We start from the raw sequence: 23692 nt of genomic DNA, 5'->3' as shown, positions 1-23692 counted from the left end.
CATCAAAAAAGATACATACATACATACATATATTCACTTGATAACTAACTATTCCTGCTATTATCCATTCTCATGTGAACACTTAGAGTAGACCTATAGGATTGTCTTTCTCTCCTCCAAAGATACCTATTGTTAAAAGTTAGAGTATTTCCTGACTTATATTGCATTTAGAAACTCCCAAATCATTTCACAACAGCTTTGCACCCCATCTAGGTATAAAAGTGTAGAAAATCACTTTCTGTATCTGTCACAGGTTATGTGTCATCAAGTTTAAGGACACTGGAGATCTTTAGCATCACAACAGTCAGGAAATTCTGGGAAATAAAAGTTTTATTTTTATTTTTTTTACATATGATCAAAGTACACTATAAACATGAGTAAAAATGTCATAATGAAACCATTTTATACATCAAATATATGCTAATATAAAAGTACATTTTTAAAAGGGGGTTCTTTTTTGGTGAGTATAAGAAAAATTTTGGAATGATACTTAAATGATCTCTAGAAGTTAAGAGGTTGAACTCTTTACAGAATTAAACTTGAATTGTGGAAAAGTTCTTTTTGAAGATACTTAAAACTTAACAGTACAAATTGCTCCCTTGTTTTCCACCGTTTAGCATTACGTTCATTTTGGTTACCTTAGGCCTCTCTTTGAGATAAGGTTTCTCTGTGTAGTACTGGCTGTCCTAGAACTTACTCTGTAGACCAAGCTGGTCTTGTAGCTTTTGCAGACCTTTTAATTACAGTGTGGGCAGCTTGCATAATTCACACACACACACATACACGTATATGTTCCCCAGCTTTAAAAAAAGACATAAATATTTGTCACATTTCTGTATTACAGCACTCCCACATGACCTAATCCTACTAGTCTTACTGGAGTTGGTATACAGGTGGCAGGCTATGCAGATATCTGTCCCCTGGAGCTTCCTGACTCCTGTCCCCTGGAGCATCCTTATATGTTGGTCCCTCAACCTGTCAGAAGGACCTGGGGACTGGTGTGGGGTCAGGGATTTGAGTGATGAAGACCCAAGTTTGAGTTTACTACCCTGAGCCAGCTTGAAGCAACAGCTAGAGTTCTGAGTTCTAAGAACATTCTGGACCTTTAATCATGTTTACTTCCCCCAGTAACAGAAAAATTTTATTTCAAAAAGGAAAAGATGTCACTCATATACTTTGCATGAAAACCTGTTTAGTTTTTCTTCTTTTTTTTTTTCTTGAGACAGTTTTGTTAAACATTTAGCATAGGCAGGCAAATTCAAGATCCACCTTCAGCTTCCCAAGTACTAGGGTGTCAGGAATGGGTAACACCTTGCAAAAGCTACTGAGTTACAATTTGGAATGAGACTCAGGATACCTGGGTCTATTTGTTCTTTCTTTTCTGAGACAGGGTGAGTCTAGCCTTCATCTCCTGGTCCCCTGCTTTCTCTTCTGAAATGCTGGGATTACAGGGACACACCACCATGTCTGGTTCTACTTCAGACTTATTCTCTGGATCAACAGGATGGCTAAACAAACTCCCTTTGTGTCCCTTATCAATACAAGGAAAAATCCTGTTATAGTTACAGTTCTTCAAGAAGATTCAAGTTCTGTGGGAACTTAAAATGCTAGTAAGTTAGTGTAAGTGTTCAAACAGGCTTGTTTTTTAGGCAGTTCTGTAGCTTCACTGGACATTACATGTCTAGTACTGTGATAATAGATGCTATTCTACCCCATCCTGGCATGTTACAGGGCAGGCGTCATCCTAACTATTCTGGTACTTTCAGCATAGACTTCACCACACTAATCAGTTCATGAAACTCTGTGTTCTGAAAGTGACCACGGTCAGTGAACTTGTACAATTTGGCATCCAGCCTATCTGCCACTTCTTCTTGTTCCTTCCAGGGAAGGAAGGGGTCATCAGTGGAGCCAAACTGTACAATGTGAGGGCAGTTGGCCTTGATCTTCTCCCACTGCCAGGGGCGGCTGAAATATCCTGCAGAAAAAACAACAACAAAAAACAGCCTATCAATATGCATGAATCATCACTCTAGTCATCTGAAAATACCTAGTGGGGGCCCTCAGAGGTGCAAAGGACCAGGGGCTTGAGTTCAGAACAGTTCTTTAGTTTTCCTATCTGTAGGGCTTGATACCATACTGACTTGCAAAGACTTAAGTAAGGCTCAAATAAAACCAGGTCCTGGGATTCATTCGAGACTTCAGGTTGGAAAAGGCATCTGCCTTACCTCCAAAGGTAGGTGGGAAATCTCTCATTTGCTATTTTTTTTAGGGCTGAGAGAGAATAACTACTTTGTAACTTGAGCAGTCTGTCCTGTGTCTAGGGAAGGGCTTGTTGGGTGTTCTCCCTAAAGACTTACCACTTGCACGCTCGTTTTCATCTCCCAAGTCTGATGTGTATGCAGACACCAATACAAGGGCATGTACCTGATGTGTCTCTGCATACCTGCGGTGAGAAAGACAGTGTCAGTAATGCGTGGTGTCATTAAATCTGAAAACCAGTAAGCCAGGTACTGTAAGTCCACAGAAAGGTAGTATATGCCACTGAGACAGATGGAAAACAGCCAGAAAATCTCTCAATCGCTAACGTGTGCATCCATCCACCTTTAGTATGTGTCAGCATTATTTAATTTAGTCAACATTCTGATTCAGATTCCTGGGCTCAGCCCCAGAGCATGGAGTTCAGAGAAATGGGATTAAGGCCCAAGAACCTGGAATTTAAGAAAAAATGGACATTGCCAGAAAGATACTTCTTCTGCCCCCTGTACATTCATTCTTGTTTGTGTCATAATTGTCCCTACTCCCAGACAAACTATCATCGGCTCCTTAAGGGCAGGAAAAGCCTCACCACCCTCTGACGCGCACCCTACCAGCAGAGCAGCAGCTCACTATTTGCAGATGCCCTCACTCAGCCAAGAGCAGGCTAAGGAAAGGTGTGGGACATCTGAAGAAGCTTTTTGCTGGGGAATGTTTAGGGCTAGAATTTCATTCTTGAGAATAATCCTTTTCCCCCCACCTGGTTACTCAAGAAATATCAAACCACAGAAGACAAGAAAGGAAAAGAAGCACCAGATTGATTAAGACTGCCACACTTTACACTTACCTTAGTATTTGTCCCCTACGGAAGCCTTAGTGCCATCATTATACCCAGTAAATTTACATTGCCTATATTCTTTATAAAGTTTAGGTCAGTTCCCTAAACTGAATTTATTTTTTCATGGACTGAGATTAAACATTTTTGACAAGATAGCCTTCTCATTACATCAGGGACACATAATGTGTTTCCCACTATTGATACCAAGTTTGATTGCTTGCTAAGGTGTTCCCAACACTTTCTACTGAAAAGGCTCAATAGCCCTTCATAGTTAATAAGTCAGCTAGCATGTCCCTTCTGATTGTATTAGTTGCCTGTTCACACCCTTACACTAATGATTTCAGCACCATTTTTCTTTGCCTCTCAACTTTAGAAGTCAATTCTTAGAAGGTTGCTGACAATCCTAATAAATTCAGAGGACTTATCAAAAATATTACATCTTTACCAATGGCTGGTAAACAAAGAAAAGGACAGAGTGTGTTACAAATTCACTGGTTCTGTGCTAAAATACCTTTTTTTTTTTTTTCTTTTGGTTTTTTGAGACAGGGTTTCTGTGTAACAGTCATGGCTGTCCTAGAACTCACTGAGATCTGCCTGCCTCTGCCTCCCAAGTGCTGGGATTACCACTGCCTGGCACTAAAACACATTGTTATCCCCATCCCCTGGACCTATGTAGCTGAAAGGTTATAGAATTTGGCAAGATTATACAATTCATATATTATCTTTTTTTTTTTTTTTTTTTTTTTTGGTTTTTCCGAGACAGGGTCTCTCTATAGCTTTGGAGCCTGTCCTGGACTATCTCTGTAGACCAGGCTGGCCTCGAACTCACAGAGATCCACCTGCCTCTGCCTCCCAAGTGCTGGGATTACAGGTGTGCGCCACCACCGCCAGGCTCATATAGTATCTTGAATAACCGCTTGGAACAGCCTTTGTTACCAGAGTAGGAAATTTGGAAAAAGCCCAACTTCAAACAGCTTGGCCAGCTAATTCCTTACCCCCAGGCTAGTGGGGAAGATAGGAGGTTTTGGTAGAAGCAAATGTGTGTATATGTGAATCCCAAGGGTTAGGGGGTAGTAGGTAGGTAGGGGTAAGCAACCTCTATTCTCCAGGAGGTATTTATTGAACATCTACTCTGTCTCTCTCCTAGGCACTGCAATTTCTTGTTAGTGAACAAAGTCCCACCTTCACGGAGCTTCCATTCTAATAATAGGGGCAGACAAGAAATCAATGTATGTTGGATGGCAAAGTGCTATAGGTAATAAAATATAAAGGAGATAGGAGCCAGGGTTGAGGCTACTCTTTTATATGGAATTATTAAAGATCTCACCCAAAATGGGACATTTAAGCAGAGATACTGTAAGAGAAAGCCTGGCAGCTTGTAAGATAGTGTTCCTGCTAGAAGGCTGAGCAGGATAAGGCAGGTGTGTACTTGGCATATTCCAGGAACTACAATGACATCAGTATGCCTGGTTGGGAGTAGAAAGACATCAGAGCTGAGCAACAGGAAGCTTTGGAGCTACAGAAACTTTAAAAGGATTACTGCACTTGGACAAGCCATTGGTTTCTTTCAATTCCTTGGCAAACAAGGAAGAAATTAGGGCAGATGATGTTACCACTTTTGAGGTCAGCACTGGTTCCTCTGCAATGGAAACTTAAGAAATGTAACTCCCAAGCAAGCATGGCTACAGCCCAGACTGGGGCAGCAATTCTACAGGTCATACCTCATGGCTGCGATGGCCCCGGAGCTGTGGCCTATGATGATGGTCTTCTCATCACAGCGCAGCTCTGTCTCCATGAAGGGCAGCCAGATGCTCTCTCGGGCTGTAACTGTGTGCAGGGTAAAACAGTCTGGTACTCAGAGGGCAGTCTATATGTGATCCTGTCCCACCTCTCTAGTAAACAGCAGTTCACCACTTGTAAACTGAGGCCGAAGTGAAAGGTGAGGCTGTTTTAGGAGAGGCCAAGACTTCTGTCCTGTGATTTTAGTAAAAAGTTTTGCTCCCCCACCACATTCTTATATTTAAAAAAAAAAGAAAGAAAAAAAAGAATACATTACAACCGAAGTGAAGCTTCCCTCCCCTTTCGCCCATTTTTTTCTTTTTTGAGAAAGAGCCTCACTATGTAGCACAGGTTACATGTAATTTTCTGTGTAGCCCACATCAGAATTCTCTTGTCTCAGGTTCCCAACTGTCGGGATTAAAGGCATATACCACCAACACTGGTTTCAATTCTGAAATTTTCATGTGAAAATTTGAACTTTGGAAACAAATACCCCCAAGCTGGAGGTACAGTTCAGAGGCAGAGCACTTGCCCAGGGGTGTAAGACCCCCACGTTCAGTCTCAGCACCAAGAAAAACACACAAGTACACGCGCATACACATTCTTGACAACATTCTAAAACCCATGTATAGTATATATTATTTCTTTACTGAACCAAGATGCACCCATAACAAAAAGGAAACTCTTATAGTTTTAAATATTAAGGAACTCAACTAGATTCTGCAAGGCTTCATTTGATCTGTTATAACTAAATTTTGCCTGAAAATGTCTATGGACACTTAACAGGAAAAATAAAGTTGCTAGCTTACAAAGTTAAAAATTAAATTTTACCATGCCCAGGTGCTTCTCTTGATTCTCACTGAAATCTTCCGTCTTTTTTGGCTTACACCTGCCCAGAGCTCCTTGCTTTACTCGTTCTTAGTATTTATCTTTGTTCTTTCACTATGATATCCCTGCTTTTTAGCCCCTCACTCCCCACCCCACCCCCAAATGGTGAGCTCAAAATCGAAGAGATGAGGTTTTCAAAAACAAGTTTAAAACTTACTTGGGTCCGGCATGTTTTTAGCCAAACACTGGAAACCAGGAATCTGAGATATAAGGGGAAGAAAAAGCTATAATAAAGAACTTAATTGCAACTAAAACTTTGCCCCCCCCCAAAAAAGTGACACCTGAGATGATCTTGCTCAGTTCAGTAAATATTTGCTGCTATTATGAGATGAAATGGATTAAGTTGTGTTACAGATGAATATACACCCCATGTATAGTTCTCTATCCAGCTTTGTAGAACTCCAGAGACCAATGTCTGCATTTGCACTCTGTATTTATCTCCAAGGCATGTGTCTATAGAGAAGGTCTATGAGAATGTGCTAGAGCCAGAATAACCCCCAAACAGACTGTGCCCCAAAAGGAAAGTAAAAAATAATATGGAGACACCATAGAGAAAGTTGGTGATCCCATCCTATTGGCCGTTTCCAGCTCGACCTTTGAGTTGTTAGCCACAACCCTGAAGTTTTATTCCAAATGAATTCTATTATCTCCTGAAATTCTATTCTAGAGGCCAAAGCAGCAAACTGTCTAAGTGCTGGACTATGGGAGAAGGCTTTTTCTTTTCTTAAAAGATAAGCAGCAATATCATACAAGATTATACACATGGGTTCTAAAAATACTTTAAGTTTTAAAAAGTGTAGCAAAAGGTCCAGGAAAGCAGCTCAGCTGGCAAAGGCACTTGCACAGTGCAAGCCTGGAGACCTGAGTTTGATTCCCAGATTCATGTAAAGGTAGAACTGGTTCCACAAAGTTGTCTTCTTACCTCCACATGAGCCTCCTGCATACAATAATTTAAAGAGAAGCAAAATGAACTTCAGACTGTCATAGGGGTAGGACAGGAAGCAGACAGATCAGATAGAAGATACTGGCAATGTTCTAGAGTTTAACCTGGGCTGAGACTATGGCTCAGTGGTACAGGGCACACTATCAAAGACGCCTCGGGCTTGGATAGCACCGGAATTTGTTTTTCTCAGTGTGGTAGTTTATTACACGTTGTATACATTCTTTGTGTATATTAAATGTCACATGGCGAATTTTTTTTTTTTTAATCTAAAGCAATGAATATTAACATAAAATTATCTGGGAAACCTTGAATCTGAACTGGCCGCAGATTGGAGGGAGGGCATTCTCCATAGTTGCAGAACGGGTTTCCTTTCAGTTTCAAGAACTGAGCCCTACGCTTTGTGAGGTGCTTCGCCAGGCAAGATCCTGGCTACTAGTTTAGATCTAAGACTGGGCAGCACCGTCGAGGACTCACACACTGGGCTGGCTCATCTGGAGGAGAGTGGGCACAAACTCGAGCCTCACCCTTCGCCCTCCCTCCCTCTGTTCCGCGCCAAGCTGACCAAGGAGCAGGGGCTGAAATTCCTTACCTGCTCCAGCCTCTTTCTCACCCACCCGTACCAGCCGTGAGTGGCCACATCCCCGCCTCCGTTCCCGGGAACAATCACTGCCTTGCTAGCGACCGCCATGAACGCAAAGCCAGAGACCCCCAGCCCAGCTCCGACAAGCAGCGCTCACTGCATCAGGCCCGGAGCCGCCCCCCCCCCCCCACTGAGGCCTTCTGGGAATTGTAGTCCTTGCATACCCTCAGGGCCTCGCCGCCTCTGGCAAGAACACACAGGCAGCTAAAACGCAAACTCAAACCCTGTGAATTACCATCAAATATCCATCACCTTTGATTTCCCTTTTCCGGCGTTCTCATACTCCTTATGAAGTACTGGCAACAACATGTTTATAATGTGTTATCTTTTTATTAGGCATATCAATACTTTAAGGAAGGATCCCCGCCCCCCCCCCCCCCCCCCAGTAAATTTGTTAGTTTAAGACAGTCTCATTATGTAGCCCCTACTGGCCTGGGGCTCTCTATGTAGACCAGACTGGCCTAGAACTCACAAAGATCTGCCTGCCTCTGCCTCTTAGGTGCTGGCATTAAAGGCGTGTGTCACCATATTCAGCTAGAATTATTTTATTATTTATGTGTATGTGTGCAGCTTGTGTGGGGGTGACTAAGGAGTTCAGAGGAGGGTGTTGGGTTCCCTAGAACTGGAAGTAGCCAAATGTGAGTGCTGGGAATTGAACTCCAGTGTTCTGAAAGTGCAGCAGCTTAAAGGCTGAGCCATCTCTCCAGCCCCATTTTTAATTTTTTGTTTTCAATTATTGTGTGCATGCACACATGATGTGTGTTTATGTTTGAACATATCTGAGTGTGCGTGCAGAGGTCAGAGGACAACTTGAAGGAATCCTTTCTCTCATTATATCAAGTGGGTCCCGGAGACTGAACTCAGGTTGTCCAATCCGATTGCTGCTGGCTTTGTTCACTTTTGCATAGTCTAGGGCCCTGCCCATGAAATGGAACTGCCCACATTCAGGGTGGGTCTTTCTACCTCAATTAAATTAAAACAATCTTCCCTTGACATGCCTGCAGATAACCTGATATCGATGATTCCTCATTAAGACCCTTCTCAGGTGGTTCTAGGTTGTGGCAAAGTTGACAATCAAAACTAGGGAGCACAGGGAGTTGTTGATGAAATCAGAGTAGGAGGGAAGGAAAGGACACTTTGCAGAAGGGGTGAGGCAGGCAAACCAGGAGAACACAAAACCAGTTGTCTTGAGTCTCTTCCTTGAGGTGAAAGTCATTGAGGTGAGCATGTAAACTGCATTCTGCCAAGAACAATGTGAGCCTTGGGGGTGGAAATTATGCTCAAATCTTCCCAGGCTAACTCAGGAACAAATAGCCACATTCTATTTTTGTTGTTGAGAGAGAGAGAGAGAGAGAGAGAGAGAGAGAGAGAGAGAGAGAGAGAACATGTGTAAGCCAAAGGTCAATGTTGAATATCTTTTATCATTTTACACTTTACATTTGATTTTTGAGACAGGATCCGTCTGTGAACCTGGACATCACTGATTTAGCAAGACTAGCTGGCCAGTAAAGTCCAAAGATCTCTCTGTTCCCTAGATGTTGGACATGGACTGTGTCTTCAGTATCCTGTCCTATCTACTGCAACTAAAGCTCCACTTTCACAGATCCATGCAACAGCCTTTCAGGGCTTCTTTGCAGAGAATACAACCCTACCATACATTGTTAGTTTTAGCACCTTCCAAGAACTTGGAGCAAGTCTCCATGCCCTCTCATTTCAATTATTTATTTTTAGATAAAGTCTCATTGGGTGCTCCTGAAAGGCCAGCTTTCAGCAGCTCAGGAACTGAAGAGGAGGTGTGGATAATCAAACAATTGACTTTTTATCCGAGGGACTAAAACTTAACTCTCTGGGACCAGTAAAAAAGGGGAAAACACACACACACACACACACACACACACACACACGCACACACACACACACACACCTTCAACATGTCAGGCCTCTCTTATTTTTTCCCCCTACATCCTTCCTGGTGTTCTCCTTCTAACTCTTTCCTTCTGTCTTCCTCTGACTCTATTTTCCCTTACAGCTTATATACCTCAGCAAAAGCTTTTGAATAATATAAAAATTACAATGTGTTACGTTCTATTTTTTTTAATATTTATTTATTTATTATGTACACAGAAGAGGGCACCAGATCTCATTACAGATGGTTATGAGCCAGCCACCATGTGGGTGCTGGGAATTGAACTCAGGATCTCTGGAAGAACAGCCAGTGTTTTTAACCTCTGAGCCACCTCTCCAGTCCTACATTCTATTTTTTTAAGTGAATGATTACAATGACTACAAGTAAAAAATAGCATGTTTCCCATATCCCTTAAATGATTAAACATTTTATGTATTACAGGTGAAAAACAAATTATCCCAAGAACCCACATATATTCATGTCTAAGCAACTTGTTATAGATTAACAGAATGTGAGCAGGCAAGGTGTTTTCCTCAGCCATTTTTACTGGCAGGCTGCATTTTGCGGTTACAAAGAAAAGATCAATCATTTTATTATTTTTATCAAAATGTAATCTTATAAAAAAAATCACAAATCTGAACTTTTATATATGAAAAGCAATCAGTTCCCCAGCTAAGACTCCTAGCAATAGTGAGAGGGTGCCCGAACTGGCCTTCTCCTGTAATCAGATTGGTGACTACCCTATTTGTCATCATAGAACCTTCATCCAGTAACTGACAGAAGCAGATGCAGATCCACAGTCAAGCACTGGGAGTCCAGGTGAAGAGAGGGAGGGATTACATGAGCAAAAGGGGGTCAAGATCATAATGAGGAAACCCACAGAGATAGCTGACCCAAGCTCATGGGAGCTCATGGTCTAGAAGCAAAAAGCTAGGTAGCCTGCATGGGACTGACCTAGGCCCTGTCCCTGGTACATGAGCTGGCTTTTTGGAACCTATTCCCTATGGTGGAGCCTGCATGGGACTGACCTAGGCCCTGTCCCTGGTACATGAGCTGGCTTTTTGGAACCTATTCCCTATGGTGGAGCCTGCATGGGACTGACCTAGGCCCTGTCCCTGGTACATGAGCTGGCTTTTTGGAACCTATTCCCTATGGTGGGATACCTTGCTCAGCCTTGATGCAGCGGGGGAGGAGGCAGGAGCTTGATCTTGCCTCAACTTGGTATGCCATGCTTTGTTGACTCCCATAGGAGGCCTTACCCTTTATCAGGAGTGAATGGTGGGGGCGGGGAGGGAGTGGGATGAAAGGAGGGGAGGGGAAACTGGTTGATAGGTAAAATAAATAAGAAAATTTAATAAAAAAGATAAAGAAAAACAATCAGTCACTTCCACTTTAAATCCTTAGGGATTTAAACAGTTTGTGGTTTTTTTTTATTTTTAAAATTTTTTAAATTAAATCATATCAGAAAGCTAAGGACAGAAATGGGTACAAGGAATTAATTGCCTTTGATCACCTATCCTAGCACGAGGGCAATAAGCAGAGCTATGCTCAATAACAACATGAGGTTTTCAGAAACATGTAGTTCTTGGGACTCTGCCTTTCCAAGGCTCACTTGGTGTGGTTTTGCTGGCTGCCCAGTTGTGTCCTATGAGTTCCAAAGCTGCTTGCTGTTGTGGAATAATCTTTTTGTACACTGTGAAGATGTGTCTTTGCCAAGATGCATTCTGATTGGTTTAATAAAAAGCTAACTTTCCATTAGCTAGGCAGGAGATATAGGCAGGAGAGCCAGAATCTGGAAGAAGGGCAGAGTTGCCAGTCAGACAGAGAAGCAGCAGCATAAGCAGTACATAGATGAGGTAAACAAGCCTCAGGCAGCACACAGATTAATAAAAATGGGTTAATTTAAGATGTAAGAGCTAGTTAGTAATAAGCCCAAGCTATCAGCCAATCATTTATCATTCCTAATATGTCACTGTGTAGTTATTTGTGAGCTGGCTGGTGGCACAGAAAATTCTGCATACAGCTTGCTGTTACTCTTGAATGCCCCCACTTCCAACCCCCCACCCCTGCCCCATCAATTAGATAGCCTTATCTAGGCTGGAACTCAATATATAGATCAGGCTGGTTTTCAACTCATAAAGGTCCACTTACTTTTGCCTCTTGAGTGCTGACATTGAAGACATATTGCCACCATGCCTAGCAAATCCCTTGTATTTTGTATGCTTACAAAGTCAACACCATGTGGATATTTAACAACAAGTCCTACTGCTAATCTGAGGTGTAGGCAGACCCTGGTAGACCACAGATGCCATGGCTTCTGCCTGCCTCAGAGGCTGAAACTGGGGAAACATTTCCTTTGATGGCCATTTTCCAATCTTTGAAAGGGTAGGCATTCTCATTTCAGGATTTCTCCTTTTACATAAATTTGTACTTTTAGAAGCTGGAACTTTCTATGGGTGGGGTCTGAACCTCAGGGCCTATTTCTTATTGCCCCAGTGTAAAGTACTAGTTTTGCATTAATGGTGCTGATCTCTTTTTAATTACAGCTGCTTTCTCCACATCTGCCCCATCTGCAGCTTTTTTCATGTTCATGTTCTTGCCATACTGCATACTTTTTACATTCTCCAGCTAAGTACTCACCATAAGCCACAATACAGTTGATGAACAATAACCATGCCTCAGCATGGATATAATGTTATACTCTTTTGAAATTTCTTCATTCACACTAGTTAGATGGTTCCTGTCTTAGTTAGGGTTTCTATTGCTGTGATGAGACACCACAGCAACACTTATAAAGGAAAACATTTAATTGGGGCTATCTTACAGTTCAGAGACTTAGTCCATTATTGTCATGGCAAAACATGGTGGCATGCAAGTAGACATGGTGCTGGAGAGGTAGCTGAGAGTTCTATATCTTGATCCACAGGCAGCAGAATGAGACTGTGAGCCACACTTGGCATAGCTTGAGCACATAAGACTTCAAATTCCAACTCCATAGTAACACGCTTCCAACAGGGCCACACCTCCTAATAGTGACACCCTGTGGCACTCATTCAAACACATGAGTCTATGGGGCCCATTTCTATTCAAACCATCACAGTGCCTATTGAATTTGGTTCACTGAAGTTTTTGGGACACAGTCAAACAGCCATATTTTTTTGCCAGACTGATAACACCAATAATCTCTTGTCCATTTCTCAGCACAAGCTTTGTTCCCGTCTGAAACTTCATAAACACAGTTTTTTTTCTGTTCATATTTCTATTGGTATTATAGTCTTCCAAAAATCTCAACAGAATGGTAATGGTCCACTAATCTCTGCTTACAGCTCTCTAAATCTTCTCCAGCCTACAGCTTCAAATTCTTCACATTGTTCTGCACAACAGTTTAGAAGGCCTAGGCACTACACTCATCGTGTTTCTCACAGAACCAACCCCACATCTCAGCACCATTGTTCTGTATAGACTTTTGCTGTTGCTGTGATGAAACATCTGACAAGCAGCAACTTAAGGAAGGAAGACTATAGTTGAGCTCCCAGTTCACAGAAATGCAGTCTACCACAGCGGGAAGGCATGAAGGCTTCCAGTTCATAGAAATTTGGTCTATCACAGTGGGTTGGCATAAAGGCTCCCAGTTCACAGAAATGCCGTCTACCATAGCAGGAAGGCATGAAAACTGCCAGTCCAGAGGAACAGAGCCCATTATTCTGGGGAAGCATGTATTGCCTAGTCTATGATGTCAACCACAGAGAAATGAAAAACCAATACTCAGTTGGCCATCTCCTTTTCCTACTTTATTATGTCTGGGCCCCCACCATACAAGATGGTGCCCACCACTTTAGGGTGGGTCTTCCTTCAGTTAATTCTGTTTAGAAATGCCCTCACAGACACATCCAGAGTTGTGTTTCCTAGGTGGTGCTAAAATCCAGTTAAGTTGAGAATGAAGATTAAGCATTACAATATGTTGGAAGTCTTATAAAAGATTTTGAAATGCACAAAAGAAATCACCTTTCATGAACTACAGGGCATTTTGTGAGATGTATACCTTTGCTTTGACTACATTACTATATAACTGTAGAGACAAAGATTAAGTTTAGAAAGTTAATAGGTACACATAAAAATCTGATACCCATAACAATGCATATAATTCCTAAACACGGGATGAAAAAGATAGTGTGTGGTAGAGAATATAAGTTTTTACAAATGATATTTTCTTTTTTCTTTTTTCTTCAAATGATATTTTCTTAGAATCATTTTGAATATCCCATTGGTTTCCTCATTAATGGGTGAGTTTGGTAACTTATTTGGAACATTTTGTTTGTATAATATTACTTCTTTGAAAAAACTTTAGAGTATCTTCTATTATTATTATTATCATTATTATTATTTTATTGTGTGGAGGGGTACATGTGCCATGACATGGGGTCAGAGGACAACTTTGTGGAGGGGGTTCTCTTCTTTAATAGTTATATAGGTTCCAGGGATGGACCTCCAGGTCATCAGGCTTTACCTGCTAAGCAATCTCACCGACCCTACTTTTACCTCTTTGAAAAATGTTTTTCATTTAATTTAAAAATTATATTAATTAGCCAGGTGGTGGTGGCACACGCCTTTAATCCCAGAACTCAGGAGGGAGAGGCAGGTGGATCTCTGTGAGTTCAAGGCCAGCCTGGTCTACAGAGTGAGTTCCAAGACAGGCAGGGCTACACAGACCTTGTCTTGAAAAACTGGAAAAATTTTATTTATTTAACACACATGCGGTGTGTGTGTGTGTGTGTGTGTGTGTGTGTGTGTGTGTGTATGTGTGTGTGTGTGTCCATGTCCACCCATGCTTGTGGGTGCCACCCTGTGTGGGTGGAGGTCAGAGGATAACTTTCTAAAGTTGGATCTCTCCTTCCATTACATGGATCCTGGAGATCAAACACAGTCCACAGGCTCATAGGCAAGCACCTTTATCTGCTGAGCCCTCTGGACATGTTCTAAATTTAACACTTTCACTAAATTTCCAGAGAGAACTCAGTACACCATATTACTGATGAACACATTAAAGTTGTTTAAGCTTAAATGTCTTTTCCCCTTCTTGGGTCCTAGAAGGTGAATGCTAAGTTGAGGACACTGTTCCTCTAGTGTCCTTTTCTTCTTTCTAATGATTTTCAGTTCTTTCTGATTTACTCATGGCTGGTTCGTTTACCTCCCTTCCACTCATAGTAACAACAATCAGAAAACTGGTTTTAGCAGCCATTTGGTAATCCTTCTAAGGGAACTAATAGATTATAGAAGGATGATCCCCTAGGTGAGAGGTGTTAGTAGTGTTCTCTGGCTGTCTCTGTCATTTTATAAGACTCCCATACCAGCTTGGAAGAACAGTTTCTTTTTCTCTACTCCACCAAACTCTTTAATGTTTCCACATTTCTTTTCGACATGGGGCTGAAACTGTAGAACTAACGCTGTACATTCTTTATATGTCAGTGTGTCTGGCTAGACTGAAAAACGACTTGCACACATTACTATGAGAGGACAGGAGATCATGCTACCCTTGTCAAGTCATAATAAGTTAAATCATCATTTCTCCAATTAAAGGACCTTTGTTGCAGAAACAAGTACACTCCTACATAAATCAAATACTTCTAAAATTCCCCCAAATAAGGACATTCAATCTCTAATATTTTGAACATGCAATTTGAGAAGTACCCTTCCAACAGAAATTATTGGGGCAAAAATAAGCCAGGTTCAAAAACTTAAGGGAAACCTTTGACAAATAAAATTATATTAATTTTTGTTATAAAAAGTTTATTTGCAAAGAAAAGCTATTTTGTTTTCTCAGTGTTACACTATTACATTTTATTTTACCTGGACATGAAGAGATTACTTTGAGTTTCTCAAACATACTTAAGGTTATAAATAAGCTATTGCTAACATTAACTAATGTTTAAGATGATGAAAAATGTACATTTGTTAAAAATGAATTGTCACTCTGATAAGATCATTATGTAGATAGTAATAATCCATAGTGCCATCTACTTAAACTAAATCCTAGTTTGTAGCACTTTAAAAACTTTGACTTATCTGGGTGTGATGGCCTGTGTTTTTAACCCCAGCACTCAGGAGGCATGGGAGAGCATCGGAAAGCCATTTTCTATGAGTTCCAGGACAGCCAGAAGTACAATTAGGCTCTGTTTTAAAGAACTTTTTGAATTAGTAATAAATTGGGCTATTTAATGGATACTCTTTGTATGACTAAACATGTCAGCATACATTTAAGATTTTAGAGTTTTGGGGTTGGAAAGTTGGTTCAGTGGTTGAATGTGTACTGCTGGAGTTCAGTTCCCTGCACCCATGTTAGTGGGTACGCAACGGACTGTAACTCTAGCTTCATGGGGTCCCATGTTCTCTTCTGGCTTCTGTAGGCACTTCACACTCATGCGCACACACACATACACTGACACACAGGTAGGCATAATTAAAAGTAAATGTTTAAAAAAGATTTGAGAATTTTGTTTCTTGGTTATTTACACTACCAAGGCCGCATCTCTGGGTAAGATGAATTCTTTTTTTTTTTTTTTTTTTTTTCCCACTTGTAAGAAAGTGTAAAATGACTGTGGCAGTCACAGAAATTTGTGTTCCCCATGAAAACGGACTCTTTTAGTCTCCTAAAGTGCTTGAATAGGACTGTACCCCATTACACATCCTTGATGGAGAACGACAGGAAGATGGAACAGTCCCTTCTGGGCAAAGGAGAAGCGAGAGTTTTGTTAGGTGAAGAAGGAGTAACTGCACCTGCCAAGCCCCTTCCCGCAGGCTGACCGCCTCTTCCGGACAACTTCGGCTTCCTCTGGGGCTACACGTCACTGTTCTCGCTTCCCGGTAACTAAGGTGACAGGAGGGACTTCCCTTTGAGGCAAACTGGAATCGTGTTGTGTCAGGGCGGACGCCCGAGGAGTGCGGGATGCGTTTGGATGACGGGCCCGCAGGCGCCGAGGTTCTGTGCAGGAGAAACTTTTAGGGATATATTCGAGAAAGTATGCACCCTAAGGAACTCTAATTTTGAGGTTCGAAGTGTGAGAAACCACTGCTTTGCCCTATTCAAAGATGGCGGCACAGCTTTTCTGACTGTTTCGCTTTTACTCGTCAGCCAGAGAAGCGCTCTCTGATTGGCTAGAACATGGCGCCGTGGAATGACATATTGGAGCACTGACCAATCGACTGTGAGCTGAGGTGGACTTGGCGGTGGCAGCCGGAGCCGAGTTCTGGGAGTCCGTGGGGTGCGGAAGGCTCTGTCCAGGTGAGCGGCTCCGGACAGGTGAGCGGCCCTGCTCTGTTGAATGGGCGCTTAGGAGGAGAGAGAGGCCGGGGCGAGGTGGGCTGCTTCTGGGAGGAGTCCTGTTCTTGTCAGGCTGTGCAATCAGAGGAACTTGATCCAGAAGCCGGATGAAAGTGATGCGTCCGCGCCATGCCTGATGGCAGAGGACTGGTTTCTGACCCTTTAGCCCTCGGAATTGGTGTGGTGGTAGTGGCGTGAACATCCGTGAAAACCTTGAGTTTTGCTTTTTTGATAAGTGAAACCAGAACCCAGATCTTTAGTACGGGATTAGGTGTTGTTTAGCCGTGTCTACAGATGTTTACTAAGTCCTGGAAAGTTATGCCCTGGAGAGGTGGGTGAGAGCCTGGAGAGTGGCTCAGATGTTTTATTGGATGCCTTTCTAGGCCTTTTATTCGTTTATTCATTCATTCATTCATTCACTCACTCACATATTTACTTCTTCAGATATCCTTACTTGTTGAGAAGTTGATATGAGCCGTGGACTCATGGCCTTTGGAAAAAATGTACATTTTCCTGACACATGGAATTTAATTAAAGTACATAGAACCTAAAAGGATTCATGAATTCATTGGAATCGTCTGTTCGTTATGTGTCCAGTATTAAGAAACCGTGGTCTAGAAGGGTCAGGAAAGGAGGCCATGTGAAACAAGGAGCAGATTTTAATATGTAGATACTTGGGGACCTGTACCTTTAAATAAAGAACTTTAAAGAGGGGTTACCGTTTTTTAATGGGGCTTGCTGAAGAAGTTGCTAAAAGTGGTGATATTAGAATGTATGTACCTGTGATTGATTTATTTGGCCCCCAGGAAGGTACATAGTGCTTTCTGCATAGTCAATGTTCCAGCTTCCTGTGTTTGCCAGAAATTACAAGTAGATGCCTTAAAGTTTCAGTTGGAACAGACATTTGGGATTTTTGTTGTTTGGATTCTCTATGGTAGAATAATTAATTTGCTTTTCTGGGCATGTAAAATTGCCCTCATCCAAGTTATTTGTAATATGGTATTCCTCAAAGGAGACAGTTGTTACCAAGCACTTTTGTCATTAAAAGCCACTTTAGTATTTTATATATACAAAATATTACACACACACACACACACACATATTTACACACACACACACATATATTTACACACACACACACATATATTTACACACACACAATGTGACCCAGGAGGCTTTGAACTCCTTTGGTTCTTCTGCCTCGACCTCTCAAATATGGATATTACAAGAATTTGCCTCCCATTCTTATCTTATAAATTAAATTTTCTTGCTTTCCTTTTTCTTTGTCTTATTTATTTGTGTGAGCATGTGCGTGATGTGTGTGCACCTGTCAACTCGCCCATGTTGGGGGCAGAAGGGCAATGCTGTAGTATTTGGACTCTCCTTAGACCTGTGTGTGGGATCTGAGGACCAAACTCAGGTTGTCAGACTTGTGTCAGACAAGCACTTTACCCACTGGGCCATCTTGCCAGTCCTTGCTTGTGTTCCTGAAGGGCTTGTTCAGTGGAACCTCAGTAACTTCTGGGACAATCAGTGTATTTTAGATCACAAATAGGATGAATCTATTCAACAACATTGGGGTTATCTGAATCTGAAAGCTTAGTGTGAAGGACTGATTTACCAGGGTCTTTCAAGGATGAGCATGAGCAAACATGGTCAGGAAGGAGGACAAGGTGAGACCCGGCACAAAAGCAAACTCCCCGTCATAGTTTTGGTATGCACACTAGAAATGTTGAGTGCCGGGCTGCTCCTGTTAGTAACTGGATTCTCAAATCAGCATACAGTTCTTTTCTCCACAGTGAGCAAAGTGTTGGGGTGTGTGTGTAGGGGTGGTCAGCACAAAGGCTAAGGTTACTTGGAATGTAACATTTCATACAATATTTACTTTGATTTATAAAGAAAGGAAGTGAAGCAGGAAGCTTGCTGACTGATGGAACAGAGTTTGAGACTTACTTACCTTTGGATACATGGTTGAAATTGGCTTGCCTGAGGAATTTAACTCAGTGGTAGAGTGCTTACCAAGCATTCATTCACAAGATCCTGGATTTAACCCTTAGCATCACAAACAAAGAAATAACTGAATAGTAGTAATATCCAACTACACACAGCTGACAAATGGTCAAGCAGTTCAACCTTTAGCATCTTTGACTAAATTTTTTTTTTTGAAGTTCTATAGAGATGGTTTGAGGAAGTGGCCTGATGAGTTTTTTGCCAACTTGACACAAGCCATTGTCATTTGAGAAGGGGGAACCTCATTTGAGAAAATGCTCCTGTCAGGTAGGCCTGTGGGGCATTTTCTTGATTGGTGATTGATGGATGAGGGTCTAGCCCAGTAAGGCAGTGCTATGCCTAGGCAGGTGGCCCTGAGTTGTATAAGAAAGCAGGCTGAGCAAGCCTTGAAGAATGAGCCAGTGAGTGGTGTTCTTCCATGGTTTCTGTATTAGTTCCTGCCGTGAGTTCTTGCTCTGGCTTTACTGGAAGATAGATAATGGACTACAGGAGTAGACTGAAATAAACCCTTTTTTCCCCACATTGCTTTCGGTCATGGTCTTCTCTGTTTGTTTGTGTTTTCTTTGTGTAACAGCCCTGGCTGTCCTGGAACTCGCTCTGTAGACCAGGCTGGCCTCGAACTTACAGAGATCCACCTGCCTCTTCCTCCCAAGTGCTGGGATTAACCGTATGCGCCACTACACCGGCCGTAGTCCTGGTCTTTCTCATAGCAGTGGAAAGCTAAGATAGAAAGGAAGAGCAGTCAACTTTGGGAGTCTGAGAGAAGAAAGTTGCTGTTACCCTACAATAACAGGCTTTTCCCAGCTGTGTTTGTAAAACACTACGTTGTAAGATCACCTCAGTTTGTGACTGAGCGCTGGATTTCTGGTGTGAACCACTGCGCCTGGCTTGGGACCATCTTTTTTTTTAAAGATCAGCTGAGAATGTTGCATATAATTAAAGCTTTATTTTTAGCTTTTTTTAGACCATGGCAACATATCTGGAGTTCATTCAGCAGAATGAAGAACGAGATGGTGTGCGTTTCAGTTGGAATGTGTGGCCTTCTAGCCGCCTTGAAGCCACAAGAATGGTTGTGCCCTTGGCTTGTCTCCTCACTCCTTTGAAGGAACGCCCAGACCTCCCTCCTGTGCAGTATGAACCTGTGCTTTGCAGCAGGCCAACCTGCAAAGCTATTCTCAACCCACTGTGGTACGCATTCCTTAAAAAGAAACTGGTAAAAATGGTCAGTGCAGTAGATTGTCATCTTTACGCCGCCTTCCTCATAAAGGTCACTTGATTTCTATACAAGAGTTTTCAGTTTGAGATGAGAGTAAGTAGATGTTGAGATTCTTTTTTTTTTTTTTTTTTCCAGAGCTGAGAACCCAGGGCCTTTCGCTTGCTAGGCAAGCGCTCTACCACTGAGCTAAATCCCCAACCCCAATGTTGAGATTCTTAGAGCATGATTGCTCATGGAAACTTCAGCGGAAACTGGAATCTTTTTATTTTATTTTTTTGAGGCAAGTCTCTACCGCAGCCCTGGCTGTCCTGGACTCATTATGTAGACTGGCCTCCATCTCACAGAGATTTTCTTCCTCTGCCTTCCAAATGCTGGAATTAAAGTGTCCCTTGAAGGAAATTGGAATCTTCTTTGAACAAGGCAGGATAGAACAAGGGGAGAGTTTGGAATTGTCCCCCTATCCATCCCTTCCTCCCTTCCTTCCTTTCCTCTTCCACCCCCAGATTAGCAGTTTGCTTCTGGCTTTTTTTTTTCTTTCTGAGACAGGGTTTCTCTGTATATATAATATTTTTTATTATTTATTATGTACACAGAAGAGGGCACCAGATCTCATTACAGATGGTTGTGAGCCACCATGTGGGTGCTGGGAATTGTACTCAGGACCTCTGGAAGAGTAGTCGGTGCTCTTAACCTCTGAGCCATCTCTCCAGCCCCTCTCTGTATATTTTTGGAGCCTGTCCTGGAACTTGCTCTATAGACCAGGCTGGCCTTGAACTCACAGAGGTTTGCCTGCCTCTGCCTCCTGGGTGCTGGGATTAAAGGTGTGCACCACCATCACCCAGCCAAGGAATGGCTTTTAAAGTATTAAAAAATCTAAAACTTCACTCTTTTTGTATATACCCTATATGATGAGTTAGTAGGTCTGGAAGAAGTAGTAGACAGAAGAATTTGTGTGTGTGTATGTGTATACACATGCTTACATGAGTGGACATGCATATGTGCATGCTATTTGCATGTTGGTACCTGTGGAGGGCAGAAGAGGGAGTTGAATTTCTTGGAGCTGGAGTTGCAGGAGATGAAGGCTACCTGGCATGGATGTTAGAAACTAAACTTTGTTCCTCAACAAGAGCAGCAAGTTAACCACTAAGCCATTGCTCCAGCCTGGCAGAAGAAATTTTGACTCCCAATAATTTTACTGTTGAGTGAACTTCTTTTATACCTGAGATTCTATTCTATTCATATTTGGGCACTATTGGGAATAATTTTTTTCCATTATTTTTTGAGGTAGAGTGTCCATGTTGCACAACTTGGTCTCAAACTCTAGGGCTTGTGTGGCCGTCTGGCATGGGGGAGGATATGAGACTGCAGAAGTGTACCACCATGTGTGGCTGAAGGAACTTTGAAGCAAGTTGAGAGTGTTAGAATTTTTGTATGCAGGAGCACTCTTTCCATTATTTCCCTTTGCTTTTCTTTCTCAAGCCTTATTAGGAAACTCTCTACCCTGCTTATAAAATGATAACCATTGCCTAGGAATAGCCTAAGGGCAGGAAGGGAGAAGAATTAATAGAAGCTTTATCATGAACCATTTCTAGCAGCTTACCAACCTGGAAACATGCTTTCCATGGCCTTAGTGTGAAATGTGCTTTTATTATTGAAATTAAGAGGTTTTATATAGGGACTAGAGATGGGTGGCTCAGTGGTTAAGTATACTTGCTCCTCCTGCAGGGACCCATGGTCATGTTCCCTGCACCTACATGTTAGCTCAGCCTTCTGTAACTGCGGATCCTTTACCCTCTTCCAGCCTCTGCTAGGCAAGAATGTGCTGCACATACATAAATGCAAAACACAGATACACATAAAATAAAATAAACAGATTTTTTAAAAAAAGAATTCTCTGTTGTTGAACAATAATAAACTTGTTGGATATATCTTGATGACCAGGTTAAAATGAAGGCAAAAGGAAATAGCTTATAGTTTCTGTGAGTGAAGAAATCTTAAAACACGATCATAGAACTGGAAAAGACAAAAATGAATTTACTAAATGCAATTATTTGAGGGAAATTTTTGGTGTACTTGATAGCCAGTTTTCTCTGCAGTGCAATTCACAAACCCTTCTCTATATGCACACTCATAGAACACATTCCTGTTTAATTTATGGAACTTTAAATCTATATTTGATTGCTTTCGAGCTTGAAAATAAATATAATATCTGTCATATTTATCTTTCTTACAGTCAAGTTGATTATCGAGCAAAACTTTGGGCTTGCAATTTCTGTTTTCAAAGAAATCAGGTATGTAATTTAAAGCAACATTATATTTATACTTATGTGTTTCATTTTTGTTGTACTACTCTGGAAAAGATTACATGAACCTGAATTTCTATCTACACTGGTAATTAGCAGTCTTTGGTGATCTCAGGTAATGGCTTTTGTTAGGCACATTTGTTTTGAATAGTGGGGGACATAGAATTCTCTTATCTTTGTAAGTTTCTATAGGAATTGAATGTTACCTAAAGAAAATAGATCTGCTGTTTATATTTTACTGGACCACATTAATTTTCTAATTAGGTGGTTCATGATATTGCATTTTCATCGTCTTGTAACTTTAGGGTTCTAGTATCAGTGTTGAGTTCCTTCTGCTTTAAAAGTGTTACTGGGAGGTGATGGTGCACACCTTTAATCCCAACACTCCCAGGCGGATCTCAGAGTTTGAGGCCAGCCTGGTCCACAGAGTGAGTTCTAAGACAGCTAGAGCTACAGAGAAACCCTATCTCAAAAAACAAACAAAAAAGTATCATCGCCTCTCCCCCCAGTAGGGTTTTTCTGTGTAGCCCTGGCTGTCCTGGAACTCAGAGATCTGCCTAGCTATTGGCCGTTCAGTTTTTTGGTACACCACTCAGGTGCCTTAGGCAGGCAAGGTGAAACAGCGGCACATGTTTACATCATTAAAAAAATGCAGCATAAACAAAGGTAACACATTTTTGCCTTGTTAAAGTAATACTCTGAAACATAAACAAATGTGATACATCTTTATATAGTTAAAAGTACTATTCCACAACCCCTCTGGCTCCTACAATCCTTTTTCCCTTCAGGTTTCTCTGAACTTGGCCTAATGTTTGTCTGTGGGTCTCCACACCTGTTTCTATCAGTTACTGGTTGACACGTCTCTGATGACAGTCAGACTAGGCACCAATCTATGTGTATAGCAGAATAACACTGACCTTTTTCCCTCCAGTCAGGTTTGGTTCTATCCTAGGTCTCTGGGTCATCCGGCCTCTGGGTCCTGGTGCTCCAGGTAGTGTCAGGGTTGGGCTTACACTCCTGGCATGGGTTTTGGGCTAGCCTTTTGGCCAAGATCAAGTGTAGCATCTGTTTTTATTAGTAAGTCTTTTTGGAGGTTAGATGGTTATAGACATGTGAGAGAATTAGAAGCTTTGGGTGCTAATATTTGTGTTTGAGCAACATGTTTTATATTTCTGTGCCTTCAGAATTAACATGGTCATGAACCAGTTTTATAAATGGAAAATAAGTGTATCATGCATAGCTGGGGCTGGAGCTGGATCTCAGAAGTGGTACGCTTGCCCATGCCTAGGCTTAATCCTCAGTACAAAGATCAAAGTGGGACACAGATCGCTTTCGCCATGTTTAAATGTTGTTTTGTTTTCTTCTCATTAGTTCCCTCCAGCATATACAGGCATATCGGAGGTGAATCAGCCTGCTGAATTGATGCCTCAGTTTTCAACAATTGAGTACATGATCCAGGTAATGTGTTTGTCATGTGTTTGATGAACACCGTTAAAATTGAGTTTCTTTTGAAATACTTGAAGGGATACAAATCTCTAATCTGTCTGTGAAAGATAAAGCTGGTGTCCTGGGAGCAGGATTCTAGACAGTATGTTATA

The 23692-nt window shown here is 41.8% G+C and overlaps 2 protein-coding genes across 4 annotated transcripts in view; one reads left to right on the top strand and one right to left on the bottom strand.

The window, feature by feature from the left end:
* Window positions 1-312: 312 nt before the first annotated feature.
* Window positions 313-7451, bottom strand: Rbbp9 (RB binding protein 9, serine hydrolase). The gene is made up of 5 exons (XM_036186174.1): window positions 7291-7451; window positions 5916-5958; window positions 4813-4918; window positions 2358-2443; window positions 313-1975 (listed from the first exon to the last, which is right to left on the bottom strand). Exons 1-5 carry the CDS (start codon window positions 7387-7389, stop codon window positions 1749-1751), a joined length of 561 nt encoding a protein of 186 aa, XP_036042067.1. The 5' UTR covers window positions 7390-7451; the 3' UTR covers window positions 313-1748.
* Window positions 7452-16434: 8983 nt separating this feature from the next.
* The window catches only part of Sec23b (SEC23 homolog B, COPII coat complex component), a 43674-nt gene continuing 36416 nt past the window's right edge, over window positions 16435-23692 (top strand). The window contains exons 1-4 of one of the 3 annotated variants that reach the window (XM_036185234.1): window positions 16435-16526; window positions 19530-19763; window positions 22025-22082; window positions 23466-23552. In XM_036185234.1, coding sequence (XP_036041127.1) covers window positions 19543-19763; window positions 22025-22082; window positions 23466-23552 — 366 coding nt within the window. In that variant the 5' untranslated portion in view covers window positions 16435-16526; window positions 19530-19542. Of the gene's footprint in view, window positions 16545-19529; window positions 19764-22024; window positions 22083-23465; window positions 23553-23692 lie in introns of all 3 variants that reach the window. The other 2 variants (XM_036185235.1, XM_036185236.1) reach the window with 2 other exon arrangements.

The sequence above is a fragment of the Onychomys torridus genome, chromosome 4, assembly GCF_903995425.1.
Source record: "Onychomys torridus chromosome 4, mOncTor1.1, whole genome shotgun sequence".
Lineage (NCBI taxonomy): Eukaryota > Metazoa > Chordata > Mammalia > Rodentia > Cricetidae > Onychomys > Onychomys torridus.
Note: the sequence above shows the minus strand (reverse complement) of the source record. Positions and strands in the feature narration are given on the sequence as shown.

Excerpts from the sequence above, each read along its gene's own strand:
- Rbbp9 (XM_036186174.1), bottom strand. The coding sequence starts at position 7,389 with ATGGCGGTCGCTAGCAAGGCAGTGATTGTTCCCGGGAACGGAGGCGGG. Across the intron at positions 5,959-7,290 it reads TGAGAAAGAGGCTGGAGCAG|ATTCCTGGTTTCCAGTGTTT; the intron begins GTAAGGAATTTC and ends CTTATATCTCAG. Across the intron at positions 4,919-5,915 it reads TAAAAACATGCCGGACCCAA|TTACAGCCCGAGAGAGCATC; the intron begins GTAAGTTTTAAA and ends CCCTGCACACAG.